The sequence below is a fragment of the Delphinapterus leucas genome, chromosome 4 (assembly GCF_059928025.1).
Source record: "Delphinapterus leucas isolate spDelLeu-1000000601 "Yukka" chromosome 4, BTC_Dleu_Yukka2, whole genome shotgun sequence".
NCBI lineage: Eukaryota > Metazoa > Chordata > Mammalia > Artiodactyla > Monodontidae > Delphinapterus > Delphinapterus leucas.
In genome coordinates this window covers 522630-542280 of record NC_143132.1, presented here as the reverse complement: position 1 = coordinate 542280, position 19651 = coordinate 522630, and the positions used below count along the sequence as shown (strand labels likewise).

At 58.5% G+C, this 19651-nt stretch overlaps 1 protein-coding gene across 3 annotated transcripts in view; it reads right to left on the bottom strand.

Moving 5' to 3' along the window:
- The window catches only part of LSS (lanosterol synthase), a 42267-nt gene extending 24938 nt beyond the window's left edge, over positions 1-17329 (bottom strand). For all 3 annotated transcript variants that reach the window (XM_022596586.2, XM_089910090.1, XM_089910091.1), the window contains exons 1-17: positions 17226-17329; positions 16592-16760; positions 15715-15853; positions 13558-13666; positions 12325-12446; positions 10840-10936; positions 8602-8737; positions 8220-8328; positions 7451-7569; positions 6053-6150; positions 5768-5795; positions 4068-4124; positions 3377-3448; positions 3082-3132; positions 2383-2532; positions 1881-1977; positions 987-1092 (exon numbers count right to left, since the gene is read on the bottom strand). In XM_022596586.2, the coding sequence (XP_022452294.1) occupies positions 987-1092; positions 1881-1977; positions 2383-2532; positions 3082-3132; positions 3377-3448; positions 4068-4124; positions 5768-5795; positions 6053-6150; positions 7451-7569; positions 8220-8328; positions 8602-8737; positions 10840-10936; positions 12325-12446; positions 13558-13666; positions 15715-15853; positions 16592-16760; positions 17226-17239 (1673 nt within the window). In that variant the 5' untranslated portion in view covers positions 17240-17329. The remainder of the gene's footprint in view (positions 1-986; positions 1093-1880; positions 1978-2382; positions 2533-3081; positions 3133-3376; positions 3449-4067; positions 4125-5767; positions 5796-6052; positions 6151-7450; positions 7570-8219; positions 8329-8601; positions 8738-10839; positions 10937-12324; positions 12447-13557; positions 13667-15714; positions 15854-16591; positions 16761-17225) is intronic.
- Positions 17330-19651: the final 2322 nt, after the last annotated feature.

The window sequence follows — 19651 nt, the reverse complement described above, 5'->3', positions numbered from 1 at the left end:
ACCGGGGGGGAGCTTCTGGTAATGTGTTTGCCCGACGTGGTCACATGGGTGTGTCCACTTCAAAATTAATCCAAGGGCTATATGTATGGTTTGTGTACTTCTCTAAACATGAGCCAGACTTCAACAGGAAAGGTTTATTTAAAAACTACCATTATTTGGGCACAAGTGGAGCTGGGGGTACAGGCATACCTCATTTTATTGTGCTTTGCTTTACTGCACTTCGCAGACACTGTGTTTTTTACAAACTGAAGGTTTTTGGCAACCCTGCATCGAGCAAGGCTATCAGTGCCATTGTTCCAACAGCATTTGCTCACTTCATGTCTCTATCACATTTTGGTGTTTCTCACAGTATTTCAAATTTTTTTATTATTATTATATCTATTATGGTGATCTGTGATCAGTAACCTTTAATGTTACTATTACAAAAAGAATTTGACTTGCTGAAGGCTCAGATGATGGTTAATATTTTTTAGCAATAAAATATTTTTAATTAAGATACGTACATCGTTTTCTTAGACATAACGCTACTGAACACTTTACAGACGACAATATAGTGTAAATGTAATTTTCATATGCCCTGGGAAACCAAAAATTCACGTGACTCACATTACTGTGATATTTGCAGTGGCTGGAATTGAACCCACAGTATCTCCTAGGTACACCTTTATGTGTCTTCTTTCAATGTTACTAAGAAGATGCAAAAAAATAACTCATTTTTGTGTTATAACTGTGCTACTCTGACCCCCGGTACACACATTTGATATACTTCAGGGCCTACAGCAGGACTCAGGAGCATCTGAAACCCCTTCCATTTTTAAATGAGTTTTACTCCAGAGCCCCCTGCCTGAGATGGGCCCCCGGCCTGAGCACCCCAAGTGAGCAAATGGCTTGCTCTCAATGACATCAAGGTTGTCTGATTTCTTGGCCCCAAGCTAATGGTACCCACGCTGTGTGACTGAGCATCCCTGTGCCAAGGCCGCCCTTACCTGATCTCTCCGGCCCTGTGGTCTGGGAACTGCTTGTGGAAATGCTTCAGCGCCTGCATCACAGCCGAGGTGCACTCCACATATGTGTAGTCAATCATGATGTCCCCTGGGGAAGAAAAGGAAGGCTTGAGAAATGTGAACTTTGCCTCAGCCGCCCAATTCGGCAATTCAGGCCAAACCGTGACACAGGAGAACGCCGTAACATGCAGGGCCTGTACAGCACATCGTGAGCCTGACCATCCTCCAAAGGCACGGAGGAAGCGCCACCAGCGAGCAGCCCGGTGACGTGGCCACCAGGTGGGAGGGAGGCACCTACACAGGTGACCTGGAGGCCCATCTGTGCTGCAGGACAGCCAGGCCAGTGGGAGGGCAACAGGGAAGCGCACACAGCAGAGCTGCAGCCCACCCTGAGAAGGCCTCCACAGGAGCACATCTGCCAGTTACAGCAGCCCGACAAATGCAGACCCGGAAGAAGGGTACAGGGGCACACACAGACGCAGCAGGAGGACACAGGCGAGCGGGTCCCCACTGTCACCTCCCTGTGAGGAGCTGTGGGCTCTATGAGGAGCATTCAGGAGACAGGCCGGCCTCCACGGAAGACAGAGCAGGAGCCGGCCCAGGCTTGGGCCAGAGAGCTGGTGTGAATCCCACCCACCTCCGAGAGGCAGACTGCAGCTTTTCTATCCACAACCAGGGTCACTGCACCCTGGAAAGTCGAGAAGCACGGAACACTCTGGTGCCTGGGGGCTCCTTAGAGCATCCGCCCGCATCTGCCAGAACATTTGTTGGTACTGCCCCCCGCCAGGGGAAAGAGCTCCAGGCTCTGGCGAGAGGTCCAACCTCAGGCATGCAGGGCCCCTGAGTCTGTGGCCACGTAACTGGCCGACCACTCACCGAAGATCTCCGAGGGGTTCAGAAGCTCCAGAAGGTGTCCCCCACGCTTGGTCTCGTAGGTGGCAAACCCTCCATCAGGGTTTCTCATGCTCAGCAACTAAAACCAGAGGGAACATCCTGAGAATTCACCCATGCGCTGAGCACGTGCAAGGGCCCACAGGCTGTGGCACAGCTTTCTAGAAACACCCCAAGGCTAGGAACCAAGGAGCAGGGATGGGAAACAGGGAGCTGGTTTTCATGTTAAACCAGGACCCTCAGGCGCCCAGAACAGTGGGCTGCAACCTTTATCAACCAGGTACTCCGTGACCACCCGGGACCACTCCCCGGCACGTGCATGCTTACCACTTATAAAGCACACGTGCGCCACCAAATTATGTGATCTCCACCGTAAAAATTGGAAAAAACTTGGGTGTGCTAAGAGGGTCTGTGGTGGGGTGGCCAAGACTCCACGTGCACAGTGCCCTCAGCTGTGTGACCAGAGCCCCACACCCAGCAGCCTCACCACAGCGACAGCATCGAAGAGCCGCTCTCGTGGGACATGCTTGGTGACAAAGGGACACTTTTCCTGCAGGAGAAGGAGGGACTTCAAGGCCTCAGCTGTGCAGTCGGCAACAATCCAGCCACAGTCCAGTGTGCTGAAGGAGAAGCCGCCCTGGAAAGTGTGGGGCTGTAAGGGTGGAGGCCAAGCCCACACCTGGCCACCCCAGACCATGGCACCTCGCACGCCCGCACAGAGCCAAGGCCCATCCACAGCAGAGGTACAGCCACAGCCCCAAACCACACACACGTGGACGGCCTCCAACTTCCAGCACAAGGACTGCAGCCTCTGCCCGTCACCGCCTTCAGGCTCTACTGTGGGACGGGCACAAGCAACCCACTGTGAGAACGCAGCCATGGCCATGTCCATGCCCCCACGTGCTGCAAGAACTGCCCTCCCCACTCCTCCCCTCATCACTGCCATTCATGTTCTGACAGCTTAGTTAACGTCTGCACGCGCTGCTAAGTGCACAGTGTGTGACATGGTGGGGTGAAGCCCACAGAGCTCAGCTACTGCATTTATGCACAACTCTTCAGTCAGGAATATCTTGGGTACATCAGTGGAACCCCGCACTGTGCATCTATCGGAACAGGAAGCCGAGGAGAGAGCCCTCCTCGAGGGCAAAGCCCGGCTAACTGAGGCGGGTGGGGTTGGCCGTGGTACCTTGCTCATCTGGCGGTAGTACTTCTGGTAGTCAGGGAGGTTGTCTGGGACCTGGTGAGAATCCGAGGGGCAGGATGGAACACGTCACCACCATAGTACACAGACACCGGGCAGGGAGGGGCCAGCACAGCAGGACATGCAGGGACCCAGTGCCGCCGCCCTCATGGTCACCAGTGCCAGTGGGAACCCTCCAGGTAGCACCCATGTGGCCCACTGCCCCCACCCACAATCAGGGCACGCCCTGGGCTGGAGGGGCACCCTGCCTGTGCGAGGCACGGACCAGGCCTGGTCTCACCTGCGAGACCCGGAGATACTCATGAGCCTTCTGCAGGCAGGACGAAAACTCTGGCCTGTGTTGTGCACCCGCCTGGGAAAGAGGAGGGGGTGAGCCACTAGCCGGCACATGCCTGCGCGCGTGGCTGGTCCCTGGACGACCCTGGCGATACCCGGCCACCACTGGGAACCAGGAGCAAACCCACCCAAGTCTCAGGGCTCTCGGGTTTCTGCCGCCAAGAAAGACATGGTGGAGCGACAGCAGAAGAGAGGGTCCACACCACCCTGGCCCCAGCCCCAGCCTGTGCCCACAGGGCCCCTGCCCATCTAAGGCAGGCCCCCATGTGGCCCAGACTCCTCCCCAAATCCTGCCAACCTCATTCCCACCAGCATAAAGACACGCTCCTGTTTCTCTCTAGTACGTGCTCAAAAGTATCCGTAGTGAGCAATCTGAGCACTGAGAAGAGCCTGGAGCCTGCTCCCCCTTACAGAAGACCCCACCACCTCGTCACCTCGGGAACAGCCCTCACAGGGCTCCTTGCCCCTGAAGACTTCAAGCCAGCCCCACACCTAGAGCTGCCAGCAAGACCACTGTCTCGGAGCCCAGGTAAGCGAAGGGTCAGGGCCGGCAGGTGCCATGTCCGGCTGGATGCAGGGGTGGACATACAGGAAGAGCAGGTGGAGGCTGGAGAATGAGGGACAGAGCCACATACCTCCAGCAGAGCCTGGATGGCGAACGCGGTGTCCCAGATCTGCGAGCCATTGGTACCCTGTGCAAAGAGGACAGCACTACAGCAGCCACCTCCCACCCCCACCCCAACTTCCCAGATCCGATGGGTGCCTAGAGGGCCAAGGAAGGTGCAGGGGCATCCACCAGCTCCTACAGAGAGGTAGGAGTCCAGCCGACTCCTCACCCCAGGCTCTGGGCTCTGTACCCCTAAAGCCCACGAGGCCCTGAGAGGGGCTGGTCCTGCAAGGAGACATGGGTCAGGCAGCCAGGCCACCAGCCAGGACAGAGCTCCTCAAAGCACTTCCAGGATTTGGAAGACCACCGCCATGGCCTCCACTGCTTGCCCACTGGCACAGAGCCCAGACAAATCGGTGGCACTAAGGGACACGAGACACTGCAGCCTGGCAGGACAATGTGTGGGAAGAACACACACAGCACCTGGCCCAAAAGACCTGAACCGGATCAAGCCTCAGGGCCGAACTGCCAGTTTGCAGAAAATCTGGGGTGCAGAGCAGGCAGAAGGTAGACATGCTAGGGACAAATTACCCAGGACAAAAGGGCACCAGGAGACTGTAGGACAAAGGCAACAGCAAGGATCAGCCTCCCGGATTGGATCCTGATACCAATGAACACACAGCAAAACCCCACTGGGGGCTGCCGTGAACTCAGTGCGGACGGCACGGCAGTTTTGTCAGGACCAGAAACCCTCGTAAGCTCCAGGGCTGGAGGTGTCAAAGCAGGTGGGGAGCCACGTGAGGGCTCATCACCCTCCTCTACTTCACGTGTTTCAGGAATATCTTCACACAAGACTGGCAGCGTGGGGGCCAGGGAGCTGGAAGTGGGGCTCAAGTGCACCTGGCAAGGGCACCTGGGGGGGGGTGGTCTGCGCTGGGCGGGCCTGGGCCCACGTGCACTCGTCCCAAAGGGCCCAGAGGTCAGTGTGACCCAAGGACATTGCTGGAGGCACCACATTTGCACACTGAGTGACAGGAGACAAAAGCTCCCGCTCGCTGACCCCAGGGCCCCTGCAGCCGGGACAGGACCAGGTCAGCCCAGGCTGCCCAGGGACCCAGGAGCCCCACCCCCAGGGACAAGCACAGGACGTAAGCTGGGGGAACAGCATCTACAACACCCAGACACTGGAAACCAGCAAACGGTACAAAACAGAGGTGCGGTGTACGCGGAGAGGGGCCACGGGGAGCGTGTCTCAGGACTCTGAAGGTGGTACCTCTGGGATGCTCAGCTCACGGGGCAGCAGAGGGCACGGGTTCTACTCTGACCGCATCCTGCTGCTGTCCTGACCCCGCTAACCAGACCCAGCATGTGAACTGTGAGATCATCAGTTGTCCAGCAGCAGCTGGGCTGGCGTCTGAGAACCACCGTGGCCCTCGTCCCCCCCCCGAGCTGCAGCTCTGAATGACTTTGGTGTACAGACTGCTCCCGTGGTGTGGCTGCAGGCCCTCAGCTCTCCCACCACCCCCCAGGGCCTGTTAGCATCCCTGCCAGACAGCACACACCCAGGAGGTGACCGGCGGTGCCCCTCAGATGCGGGACAAGGGGGACCTGCAGCCACTTACCACACGCTGACAGAACACATCGGGAGGAGTGACTTGGGATCTTAACAAACCCAAAAGGCAGGAACAGGTGCAAGGAAGCAAGCAGCTGTGGCCCTACAGCCCTTACCTGCACTTTCATGCCGTCAAGGCCCAGCCTGTGAGGAGAAGAGTCCAGGTCAGGGAGCAAGGGCAGAGCCGGACGTCAGGGGCCCAGAGCCCGTGTCCCAAGAGCAATGCGCCCCCACAGGAGGGGACACGTGAGGACAGCTCCCACCCCCCCACCCAGCTGTGTGGAGGGCCCACCAGGGGAATAGGCCTCCCTCAAACACAGAGTTCCCTGCATGGGACACGCTGGCCTTCAGGCTCTCAGCCACGCCCTTCCCGAGGGCCACGCCCTCGCCGCCACACTCACCAGAGGTAATCGGGAATCCTGGACAAGTGCTCCTGGAAGGCAGAGGAGGCCGGCCCTTCCCTGTGCCAGCACGCAAGCATGTTGATGGTTTTCGAGATCTGGAGGAGACAGCCCTGTCAGGGCTCTGCTCCACACCTGCCAGGTTCCCGGGCTTGAGGGCCGCAGGCCTACCCCACCGAGGCCCCAGCATGGCCTTGCTGCAGGCCAGACCTTCTGTTCTAACCCCTTTCCCAAGCACTCACTGCTACCAGGCTGCAGCCCTGCCCTGGGAGAGGCGGGAATGGGCCAAGGCACGTGTGCCAAGGAGGGAGGGGGACGGCAGCGGGGAAAAGACCGGGTGACCTGTAGAGGTGACGGGAGCCCAGCCAGCTGGTGAGCAGAACCGCCACGAGGGTGACGGGCAAGGCAGGGACCCCTGAGTGGGCACGTGGGTTGTGGTGTGTCCTGAGCTGCCTGAGATAACTCAGGGGATGGAGGATAGGGCTGAGGGCCACGGGAGATACGGAGCGACTCGGAGGTGAGACCAGAGGCACAGGGCCTGACTGCTCAGAGCAGATGTTCTAGAGGCCCAGCTCTCCCACCCCGGGACCTCCTAGGCCAAGGTCCAATTACAGCGCGTTTCTAACTTGCTTTATGCAGCCTTAGGTCAGAGCCCACGCAGAATCCCCTGGCGCTGAAAGGGAAACAACTGGCCCCTCGGTGGGGCGGTGGCAGTTGACATCCCCCGGGTACCACCAGGCCTCGAAAACACCTGGGAGCAGGGTCACGCGTGGGGCTCATGGACACTGCGCCCACTGGGCTCACACAGAGAAGCCGTGGGCTGACCCAGCACGGTGGCCACGGTCACGGCCGCCCGAGGCTCGCTACAGCGCTGCCTCCTGCACCCAGTGCCCTAAGGCTGCGGGCTAGCCTCCCAACCCTGCACTGGCCACCCGGGCTCACAGCCCCACGGGGCAGTGCAGAGTCAGGAGCCCAGAGGCTCTGAGAAGCAAGTCTCGAGTCACCAGCCTCAACAGGAATCAGGAGTGGAACGCAAGCACCCTGGTCCTGCAAACCCCATAGGAGAAAGGCAAATGGTGGGTTATTAGGGTTGGGGAAGGGGAGAGGACCGGGGGAGGAATAGCAGCCCACCCCACCGGCCAGAGAGACCTCAGGAGGCAGCCTCAAGAAGCAGTGCTCCAGACACAACAGGTGGTGGGACGGGAGGGTGGGCCAAGCACAGGGGTCCTGGGGGATCAGAGGCCCAGGTCCCACGTAAAGGTGTGACAGCCTCCAGTGGGAGACCTCACCTCCAGGGAGACCCCCACTCCCAGCTCCATAGACACAGGGCTTTGGGCAACCCGCCCCCAGTCCTCGCCCACCCCAGGCCCAGACAGCCAGTGGGCGAGGGGCGCTGACCGGGCCGATGCTGAGGTACTTGGTGAAGCGGTCATCGGCTGCGATGTGCTCGGACAGCTTCTGGATGGCCCGCTGCCGCAGGCCGGCGCTGTGGTGGCGCTCATACAGGTTGAGGATCGCTGCGAGGGAGGGGGGCGTCAACAGGCACCAGACACGGAGAGGAGTCCCAGCCCCAGCACAGACCCCCCAGGACGGTCGGCCCACGGCGGCCAGTCTCTGGGCCCCCCCTTGCCACCCCCTCACCCACTCTCCTTGCCTGCTGGTGCAGCCCCCTCCCTGGCATCCTGGTGCTGCCCTGCAGACCCTGCAGCCGTGCAGAGCATGTTGCCTCCCAGTGCCGACAGGGCGGGTCCTGGCTCCCACCCCAGGGCCCGTCTGCAGGACCAGTGAGGGAACGAACGAATGAATGAGGGGGAACGTGGCCGCCTGCGCACACAGCACCCGCCAGGCTCCAAGGGGAGGCCACTCGGCTCTGAGCAGCCAGGAGGACCCACGGGAGATGGGCTTGGACTGGCCTCGTGGGGTCCCACCCCTTCTCTCCCACTGAGGAGGAACTACTGGCCCCTCAAGGCCCTGGGCTCCGAATCCTCTGTCCAGGAGCCCGAGCCCCAGGTGGGTCTGCTGGACACGAGGTGTGCACACCGGCCCCCTTGTCCCCACAGGACCCCAACGCCAGGACTCATCGTAGGGCCATGTCCCTCCGCGTTCCCTGTCACTTTAGGTGTCGACCGACCCCCGGGGGGCCCAGCCAGCCCCTGGGGGCACCCACCATACACCACGTGGAGCAGCCAACTGTGCGGCGTGTACAGCTCATCGGGGGCCACGCTGTCCCTGTGCGCCGGCCAGTCGATGCGGCCGTAGTCCTCCACGTAGAGCTCCTGAGGGCGGCAGCGCCTCAGCCCCAGACCTGCCCGTCCCCTCTGCTGCCTGCCCTCCCGAGCACCGATGAGCACCCTGCTCCCCAAGCCCCATGTCAGGGCTGCTCCCCAGGGACACACTGGGGCCTGGCCTTTGCTCACAGGTGCCCTGCAGCCCATCCCACTGCACAAGCCCCCAGGCAGTCATTTAGGGACAGGAGGTGGAGGCTCCACTCTGTGGGGCTCTCGGCTCCGTGGGGCCCCCCAAGAGCGGGCATACGTGGTCAGGCTCACCTGGCGGAGGCTCTGGACCAGCGGGTCCTCCTCAGCGCTCAGCCGGGTGCCATAGCAGTAGGCCATGGGCAGGTACACCTGCCGGCAGTGGCACCAGATGGTGGAGGGATGCGCGGGCATCCAGTCAGGAAACAGCCTGGCGGGACAGCGTGTCAACAGGGCCCCCCACCACTGCAGCCCGGGGCCCTTTCAAGCCTGAACACGGGGTGGACGGCTGTCTCCGGCCCAAGTGGGCACAGCCGTGCTCCTGAGGGGCGCAGCCCACAGAAGCCGACAACTTCTCCTGGCTCACCAGGTGCCTCCTAAAGCCAGGAGACTTGGCTCCTAAACGGTGAGGACTGCCTGTGGGTTCCCAGTTGTGACAAACGTGCCACAGTAACAAAAACGTTAATCACGGAGATACTGAGTGAGGGGTCTACAGAAATGCTCTGGACTATCTCTGCAACTTTTCTGGAAATTGAAAACTATTCCTAAATAAAAAGTTCACCTAAAAATCTTCAGGACTGCCACATCTTCTCAAGGCCTGTGTCTTTGATCGTTACCTCTGCTGTGCTTCACCCAGATACGCAGCCTGACGTGAGCACAGCTCTGCCAGCCTCCCAGGTAGGGGCGCGCCTGGGCTGTTTTCTCCACCCGCCCCTTTCAGCCTCCATCCTCGAGTGAGAGGGGAGGCCACGTGGAGGCCATGGGGAGGTGAGCCCGCCTCCCCTGCTCCCAGGCGTAAGGGTTGGGCGGGTGTCCTCAGCCCCACCACCCCTGGCCTCACTCTCAAGGGCTCCTCCACTCACTTTAAAGGGCGTTTGCTATATTTTGGGTAATGTTTCCAGCTTTCCTGCAGCTGAAGCGCTTCAGGGTCTCTGGTCCTTCATCCTGCACACCTGCCCTTTACACTCTAACCTATGCCCTCCAAAACAACTTCCGCCAAGACTAGCAGTGCCCTAGTTACCGAGAGGCCCGGCAACCACAGCCTGGGCCCTGCGGCGCGGGGATGCAGCCAACGCAGTCCCCCACACCCGCCTCTGACACCACACCCCTCCCAGCGCCTGCTCAGTGCCTTCCTCTGCGGCTCCTTACACACCGGGTAGGTCCGAGGTCCAGCCAGCAGGCCCACCAGTGAGGAACGCTGGAATGGCCCCAGACCACTTCCCGCCCCTACCAGAGTGGCCAGCCTTGGGCAGGTCTGCCCCGGTGGAGGCTGGGCCGTCGGCCCTTTCATCAGGCCCCTGCTGTCATCTCCTGATCGGCCCCTTCACCTCGCACCTCTCCTCTACCGAAGTCCCCTAGCGCAAGGGCCCCCCAACCTCCCTGACAGCTCCCTGCTCCAGGGACCTCGCCTCCTGAAGGTGATATTGGGGTACTTATATGCATATGAATGTATTCGGGACACATGTCCAGAGATTTCATTAGATATTCACAAAATGTTTAAAATCTCTGGCTTATAAGTATCACACAATATGGAATTAATGTCGATTTTGCTGAGTTTTTAAGCACTACTGTAGTTCTGTTAAAAGAAAATTCCTATCTTTTAAAAACACACACTGAGGGCTTCCCTGGTGGCGCAGTGGTTGAGAGTCCGCCTGCCGATGCAGGGGACACGGGTTCGTGCCCTGGTCCGGGAAGATCCCACATGCCGCAGAGCGGCTGGGTCCGTGAGCCATGGCCTCTGAGCCTGCATGTCTGGAGCCTGTGCTCCGCAATGGGAGAGGCCACAACAGTGAGAGGCCCGCGTACAAAAAAAAAAAAAACACACACTGAAGAGTTTGCAGGGGAAACAGAATGTCTGGGATCAACTTTAACATTCACCAGCAAAAAAGACAAGGGGGACAGTCAGCACGGGACACCCAACGCTGGGCTGGGGAGGCCTGCATGGGCTGTCACCTCCTTTCCTTTATTTCTGTAGATACTCAAAATGTCCATAACAAGACACAGTCACAGGCATCTATGCAACAAAGGCAGCACGTCACGCCCCACACCAGAGGTTCTGTAACCAGCGAGGCGGGACCCCACCCACCTGCCACGTGGCCCAACGCCCCTGCACCTCCCTCCCTCCTGCCCAAGCGGGAATGCTCTCCTATCGTCTGTAGGACTCAGCCAAGCAGGGGCTCTGCCAGGAGGCTAACGCCACCCAACTCCACTGAACAGACGACAGCCCCTCATCTGACTAACAGGCAGCAAGTGACCCAGGGCAGCCTCACTCTACTCGCGAAGAGAGCGGTGGCCGTAGATGGGGAAGCGTACCACATTTCTGGGAACAGAGTGTTGAGGCCTTCCCAGCTGTACACGTTCAGGACAGCCAACCAGAACTTCCCCCAGGAGGGGATGAACACAGCACCACCTGTGGGGAGAGAACAGGCCCCATCACCTGCCTCTGACTGTGAACATGAGACCCTCAGGAATCCGGTCCCCTTCAAAAGGCAGGCCTGCTAAGGATTCCCTCCCTGTCGTAAGACGCAGGCTCCAGAACCACTCGGGACCACCCAACACCAGGGTTGCTGGGTGGAACCGACGTCTTCCCCAGAACAAGCCTATCTGGCCCCTGCCCCCAGGAAGTAGAAGCTGGGAAGGTGAGAGGCCCAGGCGCACGCGGCAGCCCCTGTCCACATGGGCCTGGAGGTGATGAGGGAGTTGACTGTGCACGCTCGGCCTTCTCCCTCCTGAGTCCACCTGGCTGTCCCGCGCGGCACTGTACCCACTCAGCAGACGGATCTGGACTGTGGCTGTGGGGATGCTTGTGGCCCCGTGTTGGAGCCACCCCCAGCAGCACTGGTCCCAAGCACAGAAAAACCATCCTGGACACGATTCACAAGGAGGTCTCACCCCAAACCCAGGTGTGCAGAAGGCAAAGAACCCACAAAGCTACTAGGGAAGCGTGGCCTGAAGACATTCCTTCCCAGACAAGGAACCAGAAATCAGCCTTGGGACCTCACACTAGTGAGCCCAGAAGCTGACGATGGATTCGTTACAAGAGCAACACACGTGTGAAGAATGCAGGCTCGTGAGAAAGTGCAGCAGGAGGCGTCACCCAACGTGGCAGGTCAGGAAGTGACATGCAAGGTGCCAGGCAAAGCGTGAGAAGGAACCCCCGAGGCAGCGGGGCTGGCTGGAAGGTGGGACATCCCAGGCAGACGAAGCGGCACATGCGGAGCCCTGAAGCAGGAAGGGGCTTCGAGGTGCTGATGGGAAGCCCCTGTGTGCGAGCACAGAGCAGGGGGGGTGAGCAGACTGAGGAATGTCCGTGAGAGGAGGGCAGGCGGGTGAGACGCTCCGGGCTCTGCAGAGGAGCAGTGAATGTTCTTGGGGCAGCAGGAGAAGAAGGGCATCCCCAGGCCGAGGGGAGGGAGTCACCCCAGGAGCCCTATAGGACACACAGGAGAGCGAGGGCGGAGGGTGCAGGCAGAGCCCCACCAGCTCCCACCACTCTCGTGCGGCCAGGCTGCCCCCGGGAAGGAGAACTCCCACAAGCAACGCACAAGCGCGTTGTTCGTGAGTCCTTTTGCCCATTTGCGAAACAAACAGAGTTATATGGCGACCTTTATTTGTGTTTTAAAAATTTACTGGCAAGGTTAGACAGTTTCCTCCTGTTCTGCTTTGACACCTTCCTGGCTCATGTGTTTTGCTGTATGTGAAGTGCAGGTGCACCTTTCTATTTCCCATTTTCGAGCGCTCATTATGCTGAGGTAACGTGAACTCTTTATTACGTAGCACGTGCTATGCAGGGTGTACCTTTCTTGTGAAGAATATTCCGGGCTCGCACCAGGTCGGGATCGTCAGGCCCCACACCCAGAATTCTCAAAGACACATAGTTGAGCGCAGTCCCAAACACCGTGGACTTATCCTCAATGTGCCTACAGAAGCAGGAGACAGGTGAGAAAATGACGTCTTCCATTACTTGTAAGAAATTAAGCAACGCTTCCGTTAAATTTCCTCAGCAAATCAAGAATGACGTAACAACACGAGAAGCATCCAGAAGAGCCACTCTCCAGGAGGAGCTCCTGCACCTCCATGACACCTGAGCAGTTCCAAAACTGCCCTCAAGACTTTCCTGGAGGTCCAGCGGTTAAGACTCCGCTCTCCCAATGCAGGGGGCGCAAGTTCGATCCCTAGTGAGGGAACTAAGATCCCGCATGCTGCAGAGCACAGCAAAACTTCCCTCCAGGACCTGCCCGGCCCTGTCCGTTTACTTCCCATGCCTGAATCAACATGACCCCAGGCAGTGGCCCATCAGCAGACCCTACATCACTACGGCCCACAGAGCAAGCTCCAGAGGCAGCATGCCAGGGCAGGCGAAGGCACTGGTGAGACCTCAAGTCTGTCCCAGGACCCAGACGGCAAAGAGCTGGGATCTGAAGCTCGAGATGCCCACGACCCCATCCAGGAGGCAAGCAGAGCTGAGCTGTCCTCCTAGGATTCTGTAAGGCTGGTGGTGTGGAGTTCGCCAGCCCAGGAGGGGCCAACGTCCTGGTTGCAGGACAAGAAGCACCAGGGCCCCACAGCCAGGTGGGCAGGCAGTTGACCACCTTGGGACAGGGCCCTGCTCCCAGAGCGAGCGACACCACAGAAAGGCAGGATGAAACATGGGGAGAACTGCCCAGCCTGCCTCTCCCTGCTGCCATCCCAGGGTCAAGGACAATTTTCTTCTGCCTTAGTGATGACAGCAAATGGTCTTCACTGTGCTATATGGGTCTCAGGAGTCTCTCAATCAGTCATGAAACTCATTACAACACGAGCGGCAAAACCGAGGCCCGGAAAGTGAACAGGCCCATTCTGAGAGCCCCAGGGAAACCCGGACCCAGCCTGCATGTAGCCTCCAGCCCATTTCCCTTCTGACAGGCTCTCCCTGCCCACCCACGGCCAGAGCCACAGTCACCCCACCCTTGACAGGTGCATCTCCCACATAAGAACAGGGGTGCACGTGCATGCGTACACACGCAGCGACGCAGGGTCGGGCAGACTCACAGGCCCCAGCCGCCATCAGGAAGCTGCACAGACCGCAGGTACCGCGTAATCTCTTCTCTGCATCCAGCCGGCAGAGGAATGTGCGCCACGTAGCACGTGATCAGGAGGCCTGTGCGGCAGAAAAGATACTCCTCAGCAGGCACTCAGCACTGCTAAGCCCAGGCCCCATTCCTCCTGAGAACCCCAGGTAACAGGCAGCTGTCCGCTAGGGTCTCCTTCCTGTGCAAACAAGCCTGGGAAGGCTATTATTCCCGGCCCCATCAGGGACTTTAGAACTGGGGCCCCAGGCGCAGCAGCAACAGCACACGTGACACATATCACATGGGGCGTGCAGAGCCCACCCAGCCACTCCCAAGGTCCCACACTACTGACATGCCTACGGGAAAGAAACACTAAACGGGTCATCCCTGGATGGGGTACTTTACTCGCTTACATTTACATTTTCCTGTTTTATTAATTTTAATAGCACACATCACTTTGCAAGATGGACAACAATAAATGTTACCCACAGAGAACCTTCTGTTCCCAGCCTAGCCCTCCTGAGCATGGTGTTCACAGGCTAACCCCCCGCCCCTCCACCCTACCCCCGGCCTAGGCTCCATCAGCCACGTGCCCACGGCACCGAGCACGCGGGGTCTCAGGCAGGCCCCAGCAACAACGTGTCATGGAATGGATGCCCAACTACGGCCAGAGGCATGAGAAGCCCCAGTAGACACACCCACACAGGCACACTCTGGAAAGGCAGATAGATATGGAGACAGCACAGAGGTTCACAGAAATAAGCCCATCTCCTTTCATAACAGGTATGATGCTGTCAAGACAGGGAAACACACAAGCAGGAAGCAGAGCAGGTCTTCCCCATTTTACAGGCGAAGAAACTGAGGCATAGCCCCTAAGTGGTGGGGCTGGGGCTGGAGCCCAGGAGGTCCAACCCCAGAGTCAGTGGTCACCACAGTGATGCTCAATGCCACACGGGCCACACAGAGTCATGACCTCCATGAGCATTTGCCAAATTAAAGCAGAAAAAGACAGGTCAAACTTCAGCCAGCCATGGAAGAACCCTGAGACGGCACCCCCAAACAGGCCAGTGTCCACCTGAGAAAGATGGTCTGTCCAGAGTCCAGAGGGAGAGAGGAAAGCCCCAACCTACAGCCTGCAGAGGGCAGGTGGGGCAGCAGGCTGAGCCCAGAGCTACAGCAGCAAGCACAAACCAATGCAGTGTCCCCATGACCAATCACCCACTGAGCACCTGGTGCCAGGCACATGGGACCAAACCCAATTCCCATCATCCCCACATCACAGATGAGTCAGCCAAGGCATGGTGAAGTCCTGTCACCTTGCCCAGGGTCAGAGCAAGCCAGTGCAGTCACTGCTTCCCCATGAAGATCCTTGGGAAAAGTCTCAACAGGCTCCAGGTCAGACCAAGGGAAGAAAGCCCAAAGACTTGCCCCCAAGGATCAGGCCCCTGGGTCCCTAGTCAGGAAGATACAAAGCTGTACAGTCCAGGAGGCAGCAGGGCTTGGAGTCAAAGCAGAGATGGGAGCTTGATGGACTCCCAGTGCTACTGCCACTAAAGGAAAAGGTCCTTCTGCATAAATGCAGGGAATTTTCCGGATTACAAAGCTGAGCATTTCTTTAGAGAAACATTCCCAGGATGCAAAACAGACTTGTCTAGCCAAACCAGTTCAGTACCCAAGGGCTCCAACTGCAGTCCTCCTACAACTCACCAACCTGCACCTACAGGTCCCATCTGAGCTCTCCCGGCCAGCACTTCAGGTGAGTTCACACACACAAGCTGCCTACACGGGACTTAAAAGATTCCTGCCCACCTCTGCACTTGGCATAGGCTGGGCCCTCCACTGATGCCCCTGCTCTGCACTGGGACTCAAGAGCCTCCCCTGGCCCCCAAAGCACCCCCTGCTTCCTTTTTCAGAACGCTAGCTAGCTGGGCCTTCGCTCCCATCCCCTGGCAACGACAGCAGGACAACTCAGGCACAGGGCAACCTCCCCAGTTCTTTTCTATGTGAGCTCCCAGTTTTTCACCTGTTCACGCATTCACACCTCAGACGTTCACCAAAGGCCTGAACCAGATCAAGCCAAGACGCCAAGGATGCCCCAGGGTGGCCTCGCCCACAGGCCACAACAGCACCTTCCTACCTGGCAGGAGGAAGAGCGGGCCACCGTAATCACCCGCCCAGTGGCCGTCCTCAGCCTGCAGTGCAGCGTAGAACGTCATCCCATTGAGAGCCCCCTCCCAGGCTGTGTGGGCTTTCGGCAAGTCCTTAAAGTAGCTCCTCTGCAAAGAAGAAAAAGGAGTGAAGAGCTAAGTGGTCTGCAGCTAGGCCAGAGGAGGCCTTGGCACTTAGAGACCAAGTCAAAGTAACAAACCTGAATTGCTTTGAAAGTTTCAGCTGTTTCAAGAAAAGGCCTAAAACTCTGATGATGGTATTGCCAATCTTAGCAAATGAATGGTTCCACATTCTCATGGTTCTGCGTTCCAGTCACACATTTGCAAATTTCTTCACAACTTCTCCAAGACATCTTGAATAAAGCAGGTGCCCAAGTGTGTGGGGTGGGGCACTGATGCCCACCCAGACCTGGAACTCAGGCCTCCCTCGGGCAGGGGCCATGGGATGGCACAGTGACAGGGAGACCCCATTTCTATGTCATACTCTCTAACTAACTGAATTTCTCTTATGAAATTCACTAGATCAGAAACTTCTTTTTCTGAACAAAAACGAAGTTAGAGCAGTTTCTTACACACAGCTTAGTGATAAAGGGATTGAAGCAAAGGGTCCCATTCACTTCATGCTCTATCTTTACCTCGATTAACTCCGGTAGGAAACAGCTTTGGCGACACGAGACACAGGTGCACAGTACACATCCCTTCTGTTTCACCAGAGCAAAACATGCCCTTCACATCTAGCTGCTTAAGGCTCCTGCCAGCTCCTGGTGCCCACTGCTAAGAAGGGAGGCAGGTGGGTGTCTGGTGGCGTCCCAGACACTGCACGTGGCGAGCAGAATCAACACTTACGGTGTCCAAGCCCAGTAAGTGAGCTTCCAGGCCAGACTGCCCTCGGCCAGGGTCTTCTTCTCCTTGGAAGTATGTCCACGTCTGCCTCCCCCTCTCATTGCTGAGACGCCAGCGGCTGAGGTCGGTGGCGGGCTCTGTCTTATAGGGTCCCCCTCTTCGGCGCAGACACCTGGAAGCGATCGTGCTCAAGTGACCTGCTCGCCAGGTCAGAGGCCAGAGGCGCAACGAACTTCCCGTTTCACCCCAACGACCTGCGAGCAGACCACTGTTTCCCTTACCTTGCAAAATAAAAACCCTCTTGGCGCGCTTCTGCACCTGAACACCGCGCCATTATTTCTCCGGGAGAGGAGACACAGGCCACAGGGACCGCCGCCCACGTCCGGGTCCCCACCCCGACCCCCAGCCCCACCCGGCTCTCCTCGGCCCGGCCCCAGAAGGTCCCCGGGCGACACCGCCGAAGGAGAGCGTGCCCCTCACCGCCCCTCACGGCCCCCAGGGCCGGTGCCGCAGGTCTCCACTGACCGCGGGCGGGGCCGGACGGCGCAGCAGCCTCGCTGGAAGCCCCCGACCCAGTGAGACCCCTCCGCTGCGCCCCCGACCGCGCCCTCCCTTCTCGAGGGGCGCGGGGACTCACGTGCCCTCCGTCATGACCGCCGCGCGCTCCCGGTTCCCCTCAGCCTGCGCCCCGCAACCGGACCAGCCACCACCTGGTGACCGGAGAACGCGATGGGAAGATGCCCGCGCAGCCAATCAGAGAGCGGTGAGGGTGGGTCCGGGGCGTGGCCGGCTAGCTCAGTGGTGGAGCGCGAAGGTCTGAGCGGTGGGGGCGGGGCCGGAGAACCTTGAACGAAGCGGGATCGTGGGGGCGGGGCGCTGAGTGGGAGGCACTGGGTGGTTAGGTGGGGCTTGGTGAGTGGGCGAGGCCGGGAGGGACGCGACTGCCAGTCACGCCTGACGCCGGAGTCTGTCAGCCTCGGAGCGACTTGTGGGGCGAAGCGCCAGGACGAGGCCACCAGGGGGCGCCTGAGACTGAATGACCCTTGGGGAGGGTCCCACCCGAGGCCGGAAGGCAGGAGGTCTGGGGAGCGGCTAGTGCCCTTGAGGAAGAGCCAGAGGCCGGAGGCTGTAGGTGAGTGAGTGAGGGGAGACATGGCCGCGAGGTCCCGCGGAGGGCGCGACGCGCGGGGGAAAGGCTTCCGGGGGGAGAAGGGGCGCTGGCGGGCACCTGAGAGGAACTGACAGGAGAGAGCTGATGGGAGGGCAACTGACAGGAGGGGAGATGACACCAGAGGGGAGACGGCAGGAGAGGGGCTGACGGGAGAGGGGAGACGGCAGGAGAGGAGAGCCGGCAGGAGGGGAGAGGGCAGGAGAGGGGCTGACAGGTGACGGGCAGTGTGCATCTTCAGGCAGGCTGAAGGCTTTGCCGTGGGGCTTTCGAGGTAGCGGTGCCAAGCACCTACTGGCCCTGGGAGGGAGCCACACTGGGAGAGCTTGTGCCACTCAGAGAGAGCCCTGCAGTTTTGCGGTCCCGGCGAAGTAAATGTGGAAGGCCTGGACTGTAAAGGGAAGCGAGAGGAAGATGGAGAATGTGCTGAAAGGACTGGGGGTAGGTCGGGTGAGGATAAAGTGGCCGCAGGGTGTGCAGCAGGAGCCGGGGGCTCCGCGGAGTTGGAGGAAACTGTGCGGACACTGAGGTCCCAAAGGCGGCTCTGCAGGAACTCACGGACAGCCCCACCATTTCTTCGTCTTCCCCACAGAAGCCCTGACATCAGGTCACAGCTTCCCCAGTTAGGTGAGTGTTTCTGGGCCCATCCCTTGAGTCCTATCCCCGTGCCATGAACCCCAGCAAGCCAGGGGGCAAGGGGGGATTTGCAAATGAAAGCACACATACACCTTCCCCTAGTGGAATATCAGGCTGTTAGATGGTCAGTAAAGGACACTTGCCTCTCCCTATCCCAGTTCAGAAACCAATGAAGAAGACGCAGCAATAAGAGGTTTGGATATCAAAATACCAGCCTTGCTACAGAGAAGAAACTAGTTTGGAAGACATGGCTTAGATTGACGATCAAGACGGCTAGCTACTTCCACCTCTAAATCAGACACGTAGACCTCCCAGCCTCTGGCCCAGGGGGACAACTGCAGCTTCCACAGAGCTGTCCCACCAAGCACCATGCAGCCAGGTGCCAACAAGCAGATGGATGCCTGTCAGCCTACTGACCCCAGAAAGTATACCCAGAGGAGCCTGAGCACCGTCAACCCTGTCTGTTCTCCTAAATTCACCAATTCACACTTCCATGGGAGAGGGAAAAAGGCTGGAAGTTTTTCTCCAGGGACGTCCCTCCAATGTGGAAACACAAAGCATGGGAATAAGGGCTCCAGCCTACATGGACATCTCAAACTCTGACTCTGGTCAAGCTAAGGGAGGAAATAGGTTTCGCTTGGAGCAGAATTTGAGTTTTGATATTTTACTGGACTGGACTTTTTATGAGCAAAACAATAATCCTCTTTTTAAAATTTCTAAGATAGGGGGGCTTCCCTGGTAGCGCAGTGGTTAAGAATCCACCTGCCAATGCAAGGGACACGGGTGCGAGCCCTGGCCCGGGAAGATCCCACATGCCGCGGAGCAACTAAGCCCGTGCGCCACGACTTCTGAGCCTGTGCTCTAGAGCCCGCAAGCCACAACTACTGAGCTCACGTGCCACAACTACTGAAGCCTGTCGCCTAGAGCCCGTGCTCCACAACAAGAGAAGCCACGACAATGAGAAGCCCGAGCACCGCAAGGAAGAGTAGCCCCCGCTCAATGCAACTAGAGAAAGCCCACGTGCAGCAACGAAGACCCAACACAGCCAAAAATAAAGAAAGAAAGAAATTTATAAAAAAAAATGTCTAAGATAGGAAAAACCTATAAAATCTATCTGAGAATCACAGATAAGAGTTTCTAGGGAGAGTCGTGAGAAAAAATAATGCTTCTCTCCACTTGCACCCTACCAATTCCTGCTTGTCCAATAAACAGGACACGGAAGACTCTGAGGTTTTTGGCATGGACAACTGGGCATATGA